General features: G+C 57.1%; 5 protein-coding genes across 5 annotated transcripts; 3 read left to right on the top strand and 2 right to left on the bottom strand.

The window, feature by feature from the left end:
• Positions 1-345: 345 nt before the first annotated feature.
• On the top strand, positions 346-4,202 carry DCS_07713 (protein transport protein; the record flags this gene model as incomplete). The annotated part of the gene is made up of 3 exons (XM_040804997.1): positions 346-554; positions 611-4,091; positions 4,158-4,202. 3 exons carry the CDS (start codon positions 346-348, stop codon positions 4,200-4,202), a joined length of 3,735 nt encoding a protein of 1,244 aa, XP_040655101.1.
• An 872-nt stretch (positions 4,203-5,074) lies between these two features.
• DCS_07714 (uncharacterized protein) lies at positions 5,075-6,142 on the top strand (the record flags this gene model as incomplete). Its single annotated transcript, XM_040804998.1, has 2 exons — positions 5,075-5,222; positions 5,349-6,142. The coding sequence occupies 2 exons, from the start codon at positions 5,075-5,077 to the stop codon at positions 6,140-6,142; spliced, it is 942 nt and encodes a 313-aa protein (XP_040655102.1).
• Positions 6,143-6,471: 329 nt separating this feature from the next.
• Positions 6,472-8,264, bottom strand: DCS_07715 (uncharacterized protein; the record flags this gene model as incomplete). Its single annotated transcript, XM_040804999.1, has 4 exons — positions 6,472-7,317; positions 7,382-7,622; positions 7,691-7,752; positions 7,890-8,264. The coding sequence occupies 4 exons, from the start codon at positions 8,262-8,264 to the stop codon at positions 6,472-6,474; spliced, it is 1,524 nt and encodes a 507-aa protein (XP_040655103.1).
• A 6,537-nt stretch (positions 8,265-14,801) lies between these two features.
• On the top strand, positions 14,802-16,244 carry DCS_07716 (bHLH family transcription factor; the record flags this gene model as incomplete). The annotated part of the gene is made up of 1 exon (XM_040805000.1): positions 14,802-16,244. The coding sequence occupies one exon, from the start codon at positions 14,802-14,804 to the stop codon at positions 16,242-16,244; it is 1,443 nt and encodes a 480-aa protein (XP_040655104.1).
• An 811-nt stretch (positions 16,245-17,055) lies between these two features.
• Positions 17,056-18,627, bottom strand: DCS_07717 (reptin; the record flags this gene model as incomplete). Its single annotated transcript, XM_040805001.1, has 3 exons — positions 17,056-18,232; positions 18,317-18,543; positions 18,619-18,627. 3 exons carry the CDS (start codon positions 18,625-18,627, stop codon positions 17,056-17,058), a joined length of 1,413 nt encoding a protein of 470 aa, XP_040655105.1.
• Between the last annotated feature and the right edge of the window lie 728 nt (positions 18,628-19,355).

Genomic DNA, 19,355 nt, shown 5'->3' on the forward strand with positions numbered 1-19,355 from the left:
GGGATAAGCCAATAGCTTGAAGAGGCGAGCTATCACGTGATAGCGCTCTGCATTTGGCCTTGAAGCGCACGGACGCCCCAGCAGCCAGAGCTGTCAGAAGCGTGACCAAGCTGGCTGCAATCTGGCATCATAGCTTGCTCGTTATCTTCAACGTGCCCATTCTGGCTCAACAGTGCTGCACGGTTTCACATAACTCTACCGGCTGGAACTACGGGCTGATCCCAATTAGTCGCCCATGTTCAGCCGTGATATCTAGCTAAAACAACACCGCGGATTTCAGCCCTTCCTTTCATCGAGTCGGCAGCCTTCCGAGGACGTTTTCCAACAACAGCACACCCCGCCATCATGGTGCGCCTTCGCGAGGTACCACGGACGGCTACTTTTGCCTGGTCGCCGGGATCGGGAAGTCCTCGTCTCGTCACGGGCACCCGGGCCGGTGCTGTAGATGCGGACTTTTCCGATGAGAGCAAGCTGGAGCTGTGGGATCTGGCCCTCGACGATACACAGCAAGGGATTGAGCTGCAGCCTCTGGCAAGCATCACGACCGAATCCAAGTATGACCTGATGGCGCCTGTTGCACGTGTGAGAATGCTTGCTGATTGACCTGCAGGTTCTTCGAAATTGCTTGGAGCCCCCCCAGCGCGGACCACCCCAAGGGCATCATCGCTGGTGCTCTAGAGAACGGTTCTCTCGATCTATGGGATGCTGCGAAGCTCGAGGCGGGAGCATCCGATGCCCTATTTTCCCAGACGACAAAGCACACAGGCGCAATCAAGACGCTGCAGTTCAACCCTCTGAAACCCCAGATCCTAGCCACGGCTGGCGCAAAGGGCGAGCTTTTTATCTACGACGTCAACGACATCTCCAATCCTTTCCGCTTGGGAAACGCCGCGGCTCGTTCCGACGACATTGACTGCTTGGCGTGGAACCGCAAGGTATCGCACATCCTGGCGACGGGAGGTCAAGGGGGTTTTGTCACCATCTGGGATCTCAAGACCAAGAAAGCAACCTTGACTCTGAACAACAGCCGGAAATCTGTCAGCGCCATCGCTTGGGATCCGAACAACTCGACGAAGCTCCTAACTGCTACGCCGGACGATGCTGCACCTGTCATCTTACTGTGGGACCTGCGCAACTCCAATGCGCCAGAGAGGTCGCTCCAGGGTCACGAGCAAGGCATTCTCTCGCTCTCGTGGTGTCACCAAGACAGCGACCTCTTGCTGTCGTGCGGTAAAGACAACCGCACATTGGTGTGGAACCCTCAGACAGGAGAGCGATACGGAGAGCTGCCCGAGATGACCAACTGGACCTTCCAGACTCGATTCAACCCTCATAATCCCAATCTGTCGGCCACTGCCAGCTTCGACGGCAAAATCACGATCCAAACGTTGCAAAACGCCAATCCCGACACGTCTCAAGTCGCAGCAGACAAGCACCTGGACGGGGAAGAATTCTTTCGGGCGGCCCAGACGCAGCCTCAAGGCGCTTCATGGTCATTGAGCAAAGCTCCCAGATGGCTCGAGCGCCCCATCGGCGCGAACTTTGGATTCGGAGGCAAGATCGTCGTCTTCAAGGCGGACCCTACTCAGCCCGGACAGAAGAGATCTTCTCAGATCACCATCTCCAGGTTCTCCGCAGACTCGAGCGTGTCCTCCGCCACGGACAAGTTCCAGGAGGTTCTTGCCTCGGGCGATCTTGCCGCAATCTGCGAGGAGAGGATGCAGCAAGCCAAGACGGACGAGGAGAAGGCTGACTGGAAAGTCATGGAGACGCTCATCGGAGACAACCCTCGCGGCAAGATCGTCCAGTATCTTGGCTTCAAGGAAGACGACATCGTCGCCAGTGTCACCAAGGAACCGGAGAGCAGCGAGGAGAAGGCCAAGCCGACCGAAGACGCCCCGCCAAAGAGCAGCGGAGTGACTGACCTGTTTGACGGTGGAGATGCCGAGGGAGAAGGCGAAGACTTCCTTTCCAACGTTGCGGCAGCCAAGGGGACAAAGACGAACAATCCGTTCCACCTGTTCAGCGACAGCGACACCCATGTCGAAAAGCAAATCACAAAAGCCGTGATGCTGGGTAACTTTGCAAAGGCGACCGATATCTGTCTGTCCGAGGAGCGTATCGCGGATGCTTTCCTGATTGCCAACTGCGGTGGTCAGGAGCTCGTCGACAAGGTCCAGGCGGCCTACCTCGCGAAGAAGAATGGCATGCCGAGCTACCTGCGACTCATCGGCTCCGTGATTGGCAAGAACCTGTGGGATGTCGTGTACAACGCCAACTTGGAACACTGGAAAGAGACGATGGCGATCCTCTGCACATTTTCCGAACCGTCCGAGTTTCCGGATCTCTGCGAGGCTCTGGGAGATCGCATCAGCGAGGAAGGCGATAGAACGGACGCTTCCTTCTGCTACCTTGTCGGCCTGAGGCTCGAGAAGGTTGTCGAAATTTGGATCGCCAAACTCAAGGAAGAGGAGCGAGCTGGCATGAAAGATACTTCGTCGGCCGAGTCGACCTTTTCCGTACATGCCAGGTCGCTGCAGAACTTTATCGAGAAGGTGACCATCTTCCGCCATGTCACCAAGTTCGAGGACGCCGAACGGACCAAGTCCTCGGATTGGAAGCTGAGCACGCTGTACGACAAGTACACCGAGTATGCTGATATCCTGGCGGGACACGGTCAGCTGGAGGTGGCTCAGAAGTATCTCGACCTGCTGCCGACCGAGTACGCCGCCGCCGAGGTTGCTCGAAGTCGCGTTCAGATGGCTACGAAGAAGCCGGCCGCTCAGGCTTCAGCTCGACGACAGGGAGCACCGACGAGCGTCACTCCATCCCGCTTGGGGGTGGCGGCGGCTCCGGCCTATGGTTTCCAAGCCCCCCAGCCTGCCTCGATGATTCCCCAGGCCAATCCCTTTGGCGGGATGGGCCAGAGGCAGAGCCCTCTGCCGCAGCAGCCGGCGCAGCAGCAGCAACCTCAGCTGTATTTGCCACCGCAGAACCCATATCAACCTCAAGCAGGCTACCAAGCGCAGAACCAAGCAAGTTTCGGTGCTGGACTTCCTCCGCCCCCGATGGGAGGCACCCCCTCGAGGAACACAACTCCGTCTCAGCCTCCGCCCTCTCAATCGAAGCTCACGGAGAACTGGAATGACGTCCCCTTGGTGACCAAGGCGGTGCCTCGGAGGCCGACACCCCTTGCCGCTCCCATCACCTCCCCTTTCCCCAACCAGCCAGGTCTAGCTGGGCCGCCTTCGGCCACTGCCCAGTACGGACAGCGTGCGAGCCCACCTGCGCCGCCTCCGAAGGGCCCGGCTCCACCCCGTGGGCAGTCGCCGCTGGTTGGCGGCTTCCAGGGACCGCCGCGGCCTCCGTCGACATCGGCAAACCAGTACGGGCCGCCTCCTCCGACGCCAGGCAGCCTGGCAGCCACCGGCACGTCTCAAATCGCTCCGCGAACGGCTTCACCTTACGCCGCCGCGCCCACCGCTCCCCAGCCGTCCAACAAGTATGCGCCGGCACCGGCAGCTCAAGACCTGACTGGCCCGCCGCCGCCGGGTGGTTCCATGCCACCGCCGCCTGGCGCGGCAAGCCGACCGCCTCCCGCGGGCCAGTACGGGGCACCGCCCCCGCAGCTGGCTCCCCAAGGCCACAACCCCTACGCGCCGTCATCGTTCGGGGTACCGCAGAGCCAGCCGTCGGCGCCTCCTCAGGGCGGACCGCCTCCTCAGGGCCCACCTCCAACGGTTGCGAACCCGGCACCGCAGGTGGCTGCACCGCCGGCCAAGGCCAAGCATCCCGCGGGAGACCGATCGCACATTCCTGCCAACGCACGACGATTGGTTGATCTTCTCAGCCAAGACATGCAGCGTGTCGCGTCCAAGGCGCCCGCGACATTTGCTCCTCAGGTGAATGACACGCAGAAGCGGTTGAACCTCCTATTCGACCACCTGAACAACGAGGAGCTTGTTCAGGCGGGCACGATTGATAGCTTGTCGAAGCTGGCAGAAGCAATCCACTCGAAGGATTATGCAACGGCCCAGAAATTTCAGGTAGAGATCCAGCGAGACAAGACGGATGAGTGCGGCAACTGGATGGTATGAACCCCTCGGCCCCGTTGATGCTTGCGACGAAACGAAGACAATGGCTGATGACTTGCACAGGTCGGCGTGAAGCGACTGATTGCCATGAGCAAGGCGACTTCTTGAAATAGAGACGAGCGTGTAGGCAGTGGCACGGGGGGCTGTTGTGACGTCCAGCGCTCCTCCTTGAAGCGGGAAGAGACAGAATGAGAATGGAGAAGGGAGTGACACGAATCATGTTGAGTAGGGAGGATGAACCCGTGGAAATGGGACATTAGAGTAGATGAAAAATGACGTAACGCGCGCAAAGAAAAACCAACGTGTTGGGAGGTTGTCCACCCGCCATCACAAATGATGAACGGTCCTCGTTCTAGTGGGCAAGTAGCGGCCATGGACCTCGCAAGACCGATTCATCTCTAATTGATGCGTCGAGGATCCGGGATGATCCTACTGCATGATGTCGTTTTCAACAGATATCTGTCAATGCGATGTCATTCCGACGGGTGAATGCTGACGAGGAGTTCCTCGAGAGTGCCTTGGGGCCGTGTGCATGCACGATTTCACACGCATACGGCACTATGCGTTATAGATGCATACGGCAGACTACCTAGTAATAGCAAGTACTATTAGTGATCTAAACATTCATGTAAGTACGCACTGTAGCAATTGTCGTACTACAGTAATTGTACGGAGTACGGGGAACTGATTCTCCAATGTGATGTAGCCTGTATTACTGTATTATTACTTGTACGTCTCCGGGGCAGGGTGGGGCCTCTTCCGCCAGGCGTGCTGTTCGCTGGCTGGAGGCGCGGCTTTACTTACTTACAGGGCACCTGGAGAGCCAGTTAGCCTGACTGATGATTAATACAGCTGTCGACTTGACGACCTCCAACCGTTGAACGAATCGACAAGCTGCCTTCACCCTCCATCCACGACACGACGATATTGTTAATCGTATCGTACAGAGCTCAGAAGGTAGAGGAGGAAAGAAATCGACCATGACGGAGAATCCAGGAGCTTCCACTTCAAGCGACGCCGCCGCCGAGCAAGCGCGGCGGCGCAAGGAACGGCGGGAGGCAAAGATCAAGGCTGGCGGCTCGGCTCGACTGAACAAGATCACCGGTATGGGCGGTCGCATAGTGGGAGGTATGTGTGCTTGTCCGTGTACTTACAGACCTCGCTGCGTGCAGGGAGAGGCAGGGGAAGGAGGAAGATCAGAGTGTTCGAGTTTGTGGACGGACGAATAGATTCACTGACGAACGGATGTATCAGACACGGAGCCAACAGCGACACCTAGTTTCGAACAGCCAAAATCGACGCCTACCTCTCCCTCTCGCGCCCGCGTATCCCATGACGCTGATCCCGAAGAAATTGACATATCCCAGCACGAGTATGCGTCCAACGAGACGTCGGCGCCGATCGGTGCTGCCGCCGACCCGCCGACCCTCTCGGAAGCCCAGCTGCGGCAGATGATGCTCGGCCTCGACCGTGGGGCTCTAAGCAACTCGCCGAGTCCTGGCCCTGGCCCCGGTATGGGAGATGACCCCCTGATGAAGATGATGTCGCAGATGATGGGTGGCCTGCCAGCCGGCTCCCCGTTCGCTGGGATGCTCCCCCCTCAGCTACAACAACAGCAACAGCAGCAACAACAACAACAGCAACATCAACGAATCGATAGCCAAACGGGATTCTTCCGCCTTCTCCATGCTATTCTGGCTCTCAGCCTCGGCCTCTACGTTACCCTCCTGACGCCGTTCGCCGGCACGCGGGCCGAAAGGGAAGCCGCTGCCTTTGGCGGTGGCGATACAGAAAACGAACACCACAAGCTCATCTTCTTCTGGATCTTTGCCACCGGCGAGGCCGTCCTCCTTACCTCTCGCTTCTTTTTCGACAAAGGTCGTCAGCCGCCCCCGGGGATGCTCTGGACCATCGTCGGCCTCGTCCCGGAACCCTTCAAGAGCTACATCACTATCGTCCTTCGGTATGGGCAAATATTTTCCACCGTGAGGGCTGATATCTTGGCGTGCATATTTGTCCTCGGCGTATGCTCGTGGTGGAAATCATAGTGGATATTTGCAGAGTGTAACGGGACCGACATGTGACCGGTCATGGGGACGGAGGGCCCGCCGGGGCATCAAGGGAGGCACCGTCGGAGCAGCGAGCGATAAAAACCACCGTACGCTCGACGTCGCGTGCAGGACAGTCAGACCTATAGCTCGTTCGTCGTTTATGCAGAAAGAAGACGTCACGTCAGGTTGGCACACGAGAGTGTGCTGAAGCGTTTTGTGATGCAGGTGCAAACTGATACATACATGCAAATTGATCGCTCTCCATTTATGTATGAGTTCCCGATGCGCAGAGGTCGAGAAAGCAAATGACGGGCGGCCGCCGTCCACTATTGGCGTAGAGTGAGGCCCAAGATGCCGCCCATCATGCCCCGAACGCGCCTCGGGTTCTCCATGGCGCAGGCGAGGACGACAGAGGTGCTGGCCGCAAAGGCCAACCTTTCCCGCCACTGCTTCTCCAGCGGGTATTGCCTCGGAATGAGGGTTGCCATGGCACGCGGGGCGACAAACAGGGCCATGTCCTTGCGGCGACTGGCCGTCTCGATGAGGACGCTCCAGCCGCACAGGAAACAGCCGACGCCGACGCAGATCCCGCCGTCGATGCGGTTGCGGCAAGGGACGTCCTTGCCGATGAGGTGGGGGCCGACGCGAGTGCGTCCTAGGCAGACGCCGTAGTAGAAGAGGGTGATGAAGGTGGCGAGGAAAGCCGAGGAGCGGGAGGCCGACACGAGGGCGAGCAGGAGGCTGCTGCGCTTGGGCTTTCGGAGTTGGAGGGCCAGAGCGAGCGGGAGGTAGGTGTACATGGACCACCTCCACGACAGCCAGAAGCGATGCCAGGCGTGGACTTCGCAGGACGGACCTCGTCCCATGTGGACGATGTCGCAGGGGAAGGGAACCACCTTGACGGGGTTGCCCCATTCGTAGGGCAGGTTGAAGTCGACGCACATGGCTCCCAAGAGCGGCGCCTGGCCCGTCTCCTCGGCGTAGCGAAGCTCACGCGATTTACACCTTCGCAGGGCCTCGATGAGTCGCAGATCGACGTGGGCAGCCGACGTGATCCATTTGTTGTAGGCCCGGGGGAGATTGTCCGGGGCATAGAACCAAGCCCACATGATCAAGCCACAGGATGCGACGAAGGAAAGAGGGTCGATCATGTTGGAAACAAATTGCTCGCCCTTGCTCAGCAGGTCAGCATTCACCTCGCATTGTCGGCCTTCACGACCAGCCACGGGCACCGACCTTGGTCCACTTCTGGGCAGCTGTTCGACGAGCCTTGCGCCGCGACCACAGCTCGCCCACGATGACATCAACAGCCTGGGTGGTGGCGAACAGGGTCAGGTCGAGCGTCCTCCCGCCAAACTTGGAGACGGTATTCTGCCCTCCCGCCCCTGCGCCTTTCGCCGCCAACCTCGGCTTGCTCGTGTGCAGCAGGCGGAGGCTGAGCCACGCGGCGATGAAGGAGGCCAGCCATCTTGTGATCCTGACAGCACGAAACGTGACTTGTTAGCGACGCGGCCACTTGGAGTCCCGGTTTTGGTTGAGCCTCACCTCTGACGAACGAGGCCGTCGAGGCCGTCGGCAAGTCGGCTGATGATGGGCCTCAAGGGTTCCTGGCTCGACGGGTTAGCGCCCCGGAATACCAACATCGACCTGGAAAACGAGGAGTCGCCGCGGCCGTGCGATGGCGGTCCACGGCGCAAGAGGATGCCTATCCGAAGGCGAGGCAAGAAGGGGTGCCGCAACTGACCTGCAGGAGAGTCGAACCGCCAACGAGGACGGCGCAGAAGGTGGGGAAGCGCTGCGGCTGCAGGCCTGCGCGAAGTATGTGAGCCACCGATTCGAGAAAGGTGCGCTCTTCCTGTTCGGCGGGAGGGCATTTCGAGCTTCCGTTGGCCCTTGCCCTCGATAGGTGCTGGAGGACGAGGGTCAGGAGTCGTGGCGCCACGGCGGAGGCATATCCCAAGACGTAGGCGCGGACGAGCGGGCGCAATGCTGGAGGCAGCGATCGCAGCTGCAGCGGAAACGACTTGGTGCTGGCATGGCTCGCTCGATAAACAAGAGGAGGGGCACCTTGGCCATGGTGCACATCGACGGAGCGCTGCATCTCGACGGAGCGCTGCATCTCGAACGGAGCAGGGCGTGCTCGGTCTCTCCTCCGGCCAGTCTAGCGCGGGTTGGCACAAACCAGCACGAGTTTTGCCGGTCGAGCAGGGCGCTACCGAGTACTCGTACACGCGATTCGATGCTGCACTCGTAGCTTGATATTCGAAGCGCCACGCTGTGTAGGCGGGAGCACGGATGGCAGGGCCAACGAAGTGTGGGAGCGTCGTCGTTCGTCCGAGCTGTCACCGAGTCCGAATCGCCCAATATGTGACGCCGAGTCAAGACCCTCTTCCACGTATCTCGCTCTGTCCGTCTGCGGGAACGACACCCAACGCGGCAGCTGCGATGATGGCTGTGATTGTTGTGGTTGGTTTGCTTTGGTCGCGGGTAACGGCGATGGCTATCTCGCAAAATGGGTGCAGTCTTGGATGTGTGTGTTGGCAGGCATCACGAGGCCCCCCTGGAGTAGGACAAGGATAGTTGTTGCCAACGATCCAAGCTCTGGTACGGCACCGAAACGCGCGATAGGGACGGAGCTCTCGCAGGCAGGCAGTTTGATCGTGGGTCGGCCGCTGGTCGAGGCAAGCAGGTTTCAAGGGCTGGTCAGTGAGCCAACCGCCCGTCCTCATGGATACCTGCGTCCATCCCCAGCTCGGTGCTGTGGAATCTATGTCCAGATAGGGACGCCTAGTTGTGCATGCACAGTACCCCCTATCCGTGCTCTTCCCTCTTCGTGAACTCTGCCGGACGTGGATGCTGGTGCCGACGATCAGATTCAGGGGTTCGGTCGTCTTTCCAGAGATGGTTGACGTCCGCCGAGAGTGATGGGTCGCGGCGGAGCCCCATCGGTATGTCTAGCGTAGCTTGTCATTTGTCAGGTTCGCTTCGCGTTCGGGGGGGGGGGGGATGGGGGAGGGGCAGTCGGGGGAGCAGTTTGTGCCTGCATGGTGCATACATAGTCAAGCTGCACCTACATGCGTGCGACGCACATGGATGGAAGTGTACGGATGAGTAAAAGAAAACGTACACGAACCCCTACGGAGAAGGGTGGCAAATTCTGGCCACATTTCCGTTTACACCGGTTCGCTTTGGTCGTTCCGGTGGGAAGGAGCAGTCGGACTCTCACACATCGTATGATGCCTGTCGCCAGAGTACACCTACAGTACAAGTATGGATGGAGCAGGTACATGTACAAGTACAGTCAGAGTGTGCATGCAAGTATTTGCACACGGACAGATCAGCAACAAGTAGTTGTACTTAAGTACAGTCGCCGTACAAGTACAGGAAGTCTTTGCTCTACACCTTTAGGTGCTCCTAAAGTTCCTGTACTCCACACACCTGCATCAGCTACTCCGTATTAATTATTACTTGTCACGCTACGGAGTACTGTACGGAGTATTACATGGAAGTACACCTACGGAGTACGGAGTACAGAAAGCACAGTAAGTGCTGCACGGACTACATGCACTTGTACATGTACATTTATTTGCACAAGGTCTACGAAGTGGCGCGCTGGCCAAGCCGATGGGGTGGATATACTTGACCAGCGGGAGTCGTCGACGTCGAGGTAATGCTTCCAGTATTATTGCCAAACGCCGAGACGAATTGTACTGTACAACTACCTGTGTTTTACATGTTGACATGTGTTACTGGCCTCTACTCGTAACCGGCATTGCAGTCTCCCCCGAGTGTTTTTTTTTGGTTTTCCAAATAGAGCGGATTCACTGCTAGTAGTGCCGGCATGCCCTGTACCCTATACTGCCTTGTTACCTACCTACCTAGTAGGTAGTGCAGAGCACACATGCAGCTACACCTATATGTCCTCGTAGATACAAGTGCCTCATAATGTATGCTGCCCAACATTACTGCAAGGCACCGCATGTGTAAGTAAGTAGGTTCATGCCGGTGAGGATACTCGGGTAATACAAGGTAAGTGAGTGTAAGCATGAGCAGATACATGTACAGATACAAGTACACCTACCAAGTACACCTACAAGTACCTACTTACTTACAGTACAACTTAATTTTACATACTACCAGTACGGAGTACAGTATGGTACTTGGCGGAGGACAGCACACTTGGGCGGAGCCCAATAGTACATGTACATGTATTATTACATGTACTTTGGAACACCAAAGCAGCACAGCGCCGGGGCAGCCAAAAACCAGGGCGGCGACGCTCCCTGCCTACAGTACTTGTACCTAATAACGTAGTTACTGTTCACTTTAGGTACTTACTGTAAGTGTACTCGCATAATAGTACTAACTCAGCAATACGGAACTCAAGTATATTACAGAAAACGGAGTATTACTTGCACGTACTGTACGTGAACCTGTACGAAGTAATATCGTAGATTTTCTGCAACAGCACAGAGTGCCGCACTCCCCGCTCGGAGTAATACATGGACAGATGTACATGTACAAGGAACAAGTCCCTGGCTCCGACCCTGTGAGCCGATGGACAGTCTGATTTTTATCCTCACCCTCGTCGTCGTACGTGGGCGACAGGAGCCAGGTTGGTTGGTTGGACGTCCATCATTTTAATTACGCGTTCTCCGTGAACGAACTGCCGAAGCAGCGGCTACCGATGCAAGGCGCCAGCAGAATGGCTTGCCTCGTCGCACTGCTAGTGCGTCCTTGTGAGAGGTGGAGGCTCCAACCAGTCCACCTGGTCGTGAGTGGATAGTAAAATCCAGAGTGAGAATAGCCGCAGGATTGCTCTGCACTCCTGCAGACTTCTCCTGCCAGGTTCCGATTCCATCCGAGCACAGATACGAAGGCCGTTCCAAACACTCCGTACTTGTACATGCACATACTGTACAGTACTTACACCTACTTGTGCAGTACGGAGTATAACGGAGTGGAGTACATTACTACCTGTACATGTGCGCATGTGCACCTACTGTACGGAGTACATGCAAGTACAACGTACACACGGGTACTATCATAAAGAGTGCTGTACAAGTACATGCACAAGTACTGCAGACCACGAGGCCATGTTGTGCTGCCAAGCATGAAGACGGGTTCAAGCCGGTATTAATATCTTGCACAGAGGTGTGTACCTACAGTGTCGAGCGCTCTACATGTACTTACTTGCAGTGTGCCAGCGGTATTCCCTCGTACTCTGTTCTTGTAGCTGTAAGTACTCTACTTAGGTAGGTACACATGTGCAACGTACGTGTCGGTGTAATTACACAGCGCCTACACGGGCACCGAGTTGCAGAGCATGTACAGAGTACGGAGTACAGGTGTAAGTGTGGAAAACAAATCTTGGCCATTTCCCAATACCATGTTATAAGTATTTACATGTAGGTTACGGAGTACGCGTACATGTATACTTACAGAGTGCCAGCGCCGCCACAGAGGTGCTAAGTTCCCTCCTAGGTTAGTAGTATTACTTGAGTGCAAGTGCAGTTCAATATGAAGATGCACCAAGGTGGTTACTCCGTACGGAGACTTGTAGTTTGTGTGTACGGAGTAAGGTACACCCATTTCTGTACAAGAAGATACCTACCTACTAATACTTGTGCATGTACGGAGTACATGTTATGTCCTCGAGGCTCGAGTACAGTACACGTGCATGTACAGCACTCCGTCCTTCCCCCCATTTCTCGCACGAGATTCATCTCGCTCGACGTGCGGCGGCTTCACCTGCTGCGTACATGCACGCATGTATCCGGGCACGCGACTCCCTTAGCTCTATGCAGCTGGGGTTGATTGCTGAGACTTCTGCGCCGACGACCCAGACTGATGTATCCATTTCAGCCAGTTTGTCACGCTCCTCCTCGCGCCCCGTCCGCGAGCTGGATGCGATGCGAGATGAGATGAAGTGATGACCGACTGGTCCCGTTCCATCTATTAGGTACCAAGCACTCCGTACGTATGCCACAAGTACGAAGTGGTATCTGAGCACCCAAAGGCCGATTGAACGCGCGAACAAGGTGCGGGGACTGAAGTGCATGGTTGGACTTGTGTTAGTACCTACCAGAAAGTATTATTACTGCAAGTACTAGCACAGTCCTAATACGATACTTAGCTCTGATGGTGCGAGTACCTAAGCAAGTTCTTACTTAGTAGTACTTGCATGTACGGAGGACAGTTAATACAGTACAGGCTCCTTCTGGTGGTGCCTGGCGTCGTTTGAGCATTGTTCATGTGCTTGTGCCACTGCCACTGGTAGGGTGTCAGAACTGTCCGTACCCCTTGTGAGGGAGGGAAGCAGAGCACTAGCCCCGTAGGTGCCCATTCGGATCGAGAATGGCCGTCGTGCTGTGCGATGCGAAGCAGGCTGGCAGCTTCGTTGAACCTGCCGTCATCTGACGTTCCCGTAAATTTGACATGTGAAGGTCGCCCGACGATCGCCGGCTGCGTCATCCAACAAATCGCCATTGGCCTTGCGACAAGGGAGGCGGGAGCGAACGCCCATCGGTTGGCGCCCACCAGAAGGGTATCGGCCTGGTACTAGTACCTAGCGTGGTGGCCGGTAGCTGCTAATTCAAGGTACTACTTCCACTTAGTACGGGTACTTGTGACGCTCGCTCGACCGCCAGAGCGGATGGCTGGGGGGAGGGGAAGACTGGAGGGGCGAGGCAATGGCACCAGTTCAGCGGCGAGGTAGCAAGGGTCCAAGCGCTGGTGATTGGAATATGGCGGAAGTGCTAGAGTCGGATGGTGCAGTGCCAGCTTCTCAAAATGTACCACGTAATTATTACCGTACAGTGCAAGTGGTTGCACTATGAAAGGACAGAACAAGCACGGAGCACGAAGATGCACCAGAGTACAAGTACTCCGTGCTATTATCGATACTCCGTACGGAGTACTCCGTACTACTCTGCACAACACTGCAACGACCCTGCACTCCGTTCATAGCACATGTACATGCATGCATTCTCTTTCTTTGCAAGGTCAGTTGCGAAGGTGTCGCGACCGTTGAATCGTACGGATACGAACGAGTGCAGATCCCGTAACCACTGCATCGCGGCACTCCGTGCAGTGCTCGTGGATCGTGTTCGCCCCCATGCCCAGCGACCAACCCCCCTACAGGTCCCCACTGCTGGGCTGCACGGCTGTTGCTTGAAGTTGCAGCGATTGCGGGTGCGTGACCTTCCTCCGTCCCTACCGCCCAGCTGGAGGAGTAGGCCGCCCTCGTGCCATGCTTCACCCACTCGCTCGTCACCCGCCATTCTCCGCACCAACCCACTCCATACGTGTACGGCAGTTGTCAAGAATTCTACGAGTTCACAAACGTGCAACAACAACCCCGTAAGTGTACGTGTATATGCAGTGGCCGTGGTGCACGCCTATCGTCAGCTGTGCTTCGACTTGCTGCATCATTTGCACTGTGCTGTTGCGAGTAAACTCGGCTGCTAGCAGGCTGCGTCGCGGATTCGCCGTTGGGTTTAGCAGCGCCATCGCTTCCATCAACGCAACCACTATATTCGCCCCAAATCCTCCCGACAACTAGTTCCATCCGATTCCTCGTCCTTGTTTTTATCCTTTTTTCACGAGGAACCAAAATCCCCCAAGGATTGTTTGACAATCCAGAGGGCATCCCACGCAGCGCTTGGCTGGCTTCCTCCAACCGTCAACGCTGTCTGCCCGCTTGCCCGCCGTGCCATCCGCCGTCGTTCCGTTCGACCGTACCGTACCAGAACCCTCGGAGTACTTGTACGGTGTACTCTGTACTTGTACATGTACTTTAAGTATTGCTGTACAGAGTACGGAGTACATTCTACAGTATATCTACAGTACATGTACATGCAGTACTTGCTACCATGTGCATGTACCAAGCAGTACCATGCCATGCTTATGTACAGTACATGGACTGTACCTCAGCCACTACGTACTAGCTACCGCAACAAAAGGTACCGCGCAATTACCTTGCCAGACAACGGCAAAAGTACAAGTACAACGGGGAGCAGGTACCAGATTCGGCGATACCTCCAAGCGGCCTGGTAGGCCTACGGAGGGTGCCCACCACTACCAGGTACCTGGTAGGTACGTGGACAAGTGCGTGTGCCACCGTACATGGGCTGCACAGTGTACATCCGGCGCAGGTGGCGAACGCCGATCACAAGGTCTTGGTGCAAGGACTCACACTTGTACACGAATGTACTTGGTATCTCGGTACTGGTAGGGTCCCTAGGTCCAACGACACAGGTACTGCGACATGTACAGGTACTTGTAGGTGCAGGTACTCGTCGAGGCACCACCCGCCCCACCACCTCCGAAGCTTGCAACTTGGCCCGCTCCTTCCCTGAACCCAACAACGTCCGCTGCCGGCCAGCCTGCCGTCGGCTCTCGAGTCTCCTTCTTTACTGGCTCTCGTTCGAACCTCCCACGATCCGCGAACCCGCCCTTTACCTTGCTCTCTCTGCCCACTACAGCCTACCCCGGATTCCCCCCCGCTTCAAAGCTCGTGCGCTGCTCTCGCCGGACGCTTCCATCAGGTATATGGCTCACTACGATTCCCTTCGCCTGCTTCACCCCCGCGCGACGACCCAGCCTGGCTCCGAATAGTGCGTCGACGTCCTGCCAGTGGCAACACGACGCCCTCATGCTCGCCCTTCAACAACCTCCCAGGATGGGTTCGAAGCAGCCTGAGGACCCTTTCCTCCCCTTCGGCTGTACGTCTCCCGCCCTCTTCCGGCCACCTCGCCCGGCGCCCTCGCCCGACGCCGGATTCCTCGAGCCTGGCTGTGCTGACTCTACGACTGCAGATGCCGTTGACGAGACCCAACAATCCCTCTTCAATGCCCCAGACCCGGCTCCGGGCGCCCCGCTGCTCTCGGAAGACGACAGCAAGTTCCTCAGCTCCTTCTTCGAGGACATGACGGCGAATCACTACAACATGCCCTCGTTCGGAGAGGGCTTGCATTTCAGCGATGCCTGGCTCGACCTGCCGCCTCAGTTCATGGGCAGCGCAACCTTCTTCGGCACCCCAACCGGACTTCCCGACTTCGAGCCCGATCCGGCTCATGCACCCTCCGCCAATGCCGACCGGCCGGACTTGCCGGGCATCCTACCCGGCTCGCATCTCATGCCACCGCCGCCGCCGCCGCCTCCGCAGTCTCAACCCTTCCCGCAGCAACACTCCGACGACGTCCTCAACGCCGCCGCCACGCTGCTCCAAAACGGCGCCCACTCCCGTGGCGGCATCCCCATAGGCGGCGCCGTTGATTCTTCTCAGCCGCGACGCGTCGGGTACCCCGTCGGACACCTTCGACACCAGCCGCTGGAGGAGTTCAAGGAGGAGAACCGAAGGAGTAGCCTCGCGCCCGAGCTCGACAGCACGCTCACCCACTGGATGTGGGGACCCCAGGGTCGGCCGCTGCAGAGGAAGTCGGTGCTGCCCGACATCCAATGGGGGTCTGACGCCAGCTTTGGCCCGTCGCAAGGGTACGTGCCCGAGGCGAACAAGGAGACGGCCGAGGCAGGGCTCCAGCGTCACATGAAGTGTCTCGATTGCCTGGAGCCGACCAAGGGCGTGGTCGACAGTCGGCCGAGCAGTCCAACCAACGGTCACAGCGATAACGGGGATGGCTGCCTCCAGGCGGCGCAAGAGGACGATCCCAGTGCTCCGCCGCGAAAGAGGAGGAAGAGCCGAAACGTCAAGGAGCAGGACGACGACGACGACGACGACGACGCCTCGTCAAAATCAGGGCGCAAGCGAAAGCCCGTGGCTGATCGCAACGGAACCTCGCCGCCATCGGACGCGACAAGCGGCGGTCGACGGCGCAAGTCGACGGCCGGTGGACCCAAGCCCCCCCGCGAGAACCTCTCGGAGGAGCAGAAGCGGGAGAACCATATTCGAAGCGAGCAAAAACGACGCACCCTGATTAAGGAGGGCTTCGATGACCTCGGCGAGCTCGTTCCCGGGCTCAACGGTGGCGGATTCAGCAAGAGCACCACCTTGACCATGGCTGCTGAGTGGTTGGAGGAGATCATTCGAGGAAACAAAATATTGGCCGCCCAAGTCGCCGCGCTCACGGGGAACTGACAGTGTTCTTTCCGTTTTGACCATGCCACCATCCCACGGGATCGCGTGTGTTTGGAGGAAGGGAGGAAGGAAGGGGGAGGAAGGGGGAGGCAGGGTGTCGCTTGGATGTCCAAGTTGGGATGATGACCGGGACGCTTGCTGCTCCCCTGGCTGGATACCCGGGCGCTACTACACGACAAGGCGAGGCGTTGCACGAGTTGGGCAAGATGCCTCTGCTTCTTCTTCTGTTTTGGCGAGCCATACGAGTGTGACGAGAATACCTACGGAACGTACGCGATTGTTTTTTTTTCACCTTGGGAGGATTAAGAAAACGGATTGGCTACCTAGGTGCCTGGTGAATGAGTAGTGATATTGCACTGGCAGTGTCGCATCGATGGAACATTTGGACATGGACGTGCCTCATGATGGTGAGACCTGATCCTGACGCCGACATGCTGGCGACCGGGTCTCTGCTTGGCGAGACCGTGTCGTGGGACGAACGAATCCATCCACAGGCGACGTCATTCGGGATCCGGATGATGACGGAATTTTCTTTCGTCGACAGCCGCATCGTCTGATAGTTCCTTGGAAGGATCATGCACTTTTTGGTCCGGCGCTGGCCATGAACTGCGGCGAGGAAGGCGGGGAGCAAGGCTCGCAGGCGGATGCATCGACTGGGTTTATGTTGATTTCCGACCTCGACGCCCAACCCTGCTGCTATGGTACAGGTGAGCAGATGACCGTTGCATCTGCTCGGTAGTCAACATCAATCTATAAAGGAAACGCCACCCAAGTCTCGCCGTAAAACAGAAAACGTGACACGAGCTTCGGCTCAGCTCAGATCCATCTTTTCGCCTCCACCGTTGGTGACGGCCAGGTCGACGGCGCCGTCGTCGCCAATCAGTCGTTTCTCCGACTCGGACACGAACTTGATGCTGCGGGCCGGGTCGTAGAAGAGCTGGAAGCTGCGTTGGACGTCGTCGACCGACACCTGCTTGGCTTTCCGCTTCGCCGACACGAGCTGCGACGTGCTGATGAGGTTGCTCGCGTACCGGAGGCCGGCCTCCTGGCCAATCTTTGTGAGCAGGGCGAGGGCGTCGGGCGAGACGTCAATCTCCTCCTCCTGGGCGCGGATGGTGAGGATCTGCTTAATCTCGTCCGAGACGTAGGGATGCGTGTTGATGATGACGACGCGGTCGAGGAAGTCGAGCGGCAAGCCGTGCGGGCTACGGTAGTTGGTGCCGCGGATGCGCGAGTTGCCCCTGTTGCTGGCCATGATGACGACGGGCGCGAGCTCGTCCTCGAGCGCGCGGTTGATGTAGGAGAAGCACTCCATATCGAGGATGTGAACCTCGTCGACGAACAGGACGCCTGGGACAATCTCGGCCTTGCCTTCCTCCTTCCACTCGGCCACCTTGGTGTTGATCTGGTCCCGGATCTCGCTGCGGATCTCGCCGGTGTCGCCGGAGAAGAGGGCGAGGAAGCCTTGCGTTCTCGAGTTGATGACGTCGATCTCGTGGAGGGTGACGGTGTGGACGACCTCCTTGCGCTTCTGGAGCTCGCCGTCGGGGCACTGGAGGAACTTTGTGTCGACGCCCATGGCGTCGTAGTCGCGCGAGCGGGCGTAGGAGCGGCCGAGCTTGGTGATCTTGCCCGACGACTTGTCGATGCTGATGATGTCGCCGGCCATGACGCGCTCCTTGGTCATGGCGTCGATCATTTTGCTGCCCATGTCGTAGATGGCTTCCATGTCGGTCGTCTTGATGGTCAGCTTGCCCTGCTTGGCGCTGCCGGTGACGCTGCGGTCAATCTGGATCTCGACGACCTCGCCCTCCATGATCTCACTCTCCTCCTTTATGCGGACGCCGATGGACTTGCGGAAGGCTTGTGTGAGGGCCTCAGTCTTGGACATTTCGAGGGAGAAGATCTCGGACGAGGCGAGGGAGGTAAAGGGGACGTCGGCGCCGAGCGATTGCGCCATGCCCATCGCAATAGCCGTTTTTCCCGTGCTGCGAAGACCATGTCAGCTCTCACGCGTCACTTCCCACGAATGGGCTCGGTCGGCAGCGGCGGCGGTGGCGGCGGGTGTCTACCTCGGGGGGCCGGCGATCAGGACGGCGCGGCCGGCGATCTTGCCATCCTTGATCATCTGCAGGATCACGGCTGCAGCTTTGCGCGCCTTCTCCTGTCCAACGAGACCCTGGGAGGAGGCGCGAGGCTCGAGGCTCGTGGCATCGACGCCGAGGCCGCGAATGTGCGAGTGTGCGGCTATGAGGTTGAGGCCCCGGAGGTCCTTTGTCTCGGAGACGGTCATCAGTGGCTGCGGTTCGAGTCGATGCGTCAGTCAATCCGTGGGCTCCATGGGGAAAGTGTGGGCGCGCTCGATTCGACTTACCGCCGTCATGGTCTCGCGTTTTTTTTCGTCGTACGAGTCTGGGGAGGATGAAATGTCGAGGCGGCGATGTTAGTCGGCAGCCCTGGAGCTCATTCGCCCTTCAAAAACTAAGTAGTTGTACTAGTTGGACAAGGCACGGAGTACATGTGCAAGGACGTAAGTACTGTAACTAGAGCACGAATAATAATTCTCCACAAGTATCCGTACGCGAGTGCGAGGCTGAAGCAGGTACGGAGTACTTGTGTCAGAAGATCAGGTGTTACACAGTATAATAAAGTATATATTTATACTAGTTACACTGTAGTAATACACTAAAAGTAGTATAATGGATGCAATATCACCATCCGTACATTTGGACTACGATAAGTCAAAATCATATGAGTGAGTCTATTGATAAGTCTGGTTACGAGTCTGTTTGTAATAAGGACACAGTCTCTATATATAAACTAAAATAATAGGATATTCCCTACCTTCTCCGACCAAGACTGGAAGGCAGAATCAATCCATACATTCGTATATCTCTAATCCATTCGACAGTAAAAGAGTTTATTGTATTTTATTTACCAAACTTCTCACAGCTTTCCCCTCTAGATTCGTAACTTTCCCCTCATCTTGTTGCAATATTGTTCTTTAGACATTATGTCCAACCGTGTTTCGAAGTCGCAGAAGTCTCACTCAACCAGCAACCGCACGGTTACAGCAGTCTTCATTCGTGATTAGGGATACCAAGTTTTTCC

The sequence above is a fragment of the Drechmeria coniospora genome, chromosome 03, assembly GCF_001625195.1.
Source record: "Drechmeria coniospora strain ARSEF 6962 chromosome 03, whole genome shotgun sequence".
NCBI lineage: Eukaryota > Fungi > Ascomycota > Sordariomycetes > Hypocreales > Ophiocordycipitaceae > Drechmeria > Drechmeria coniospora.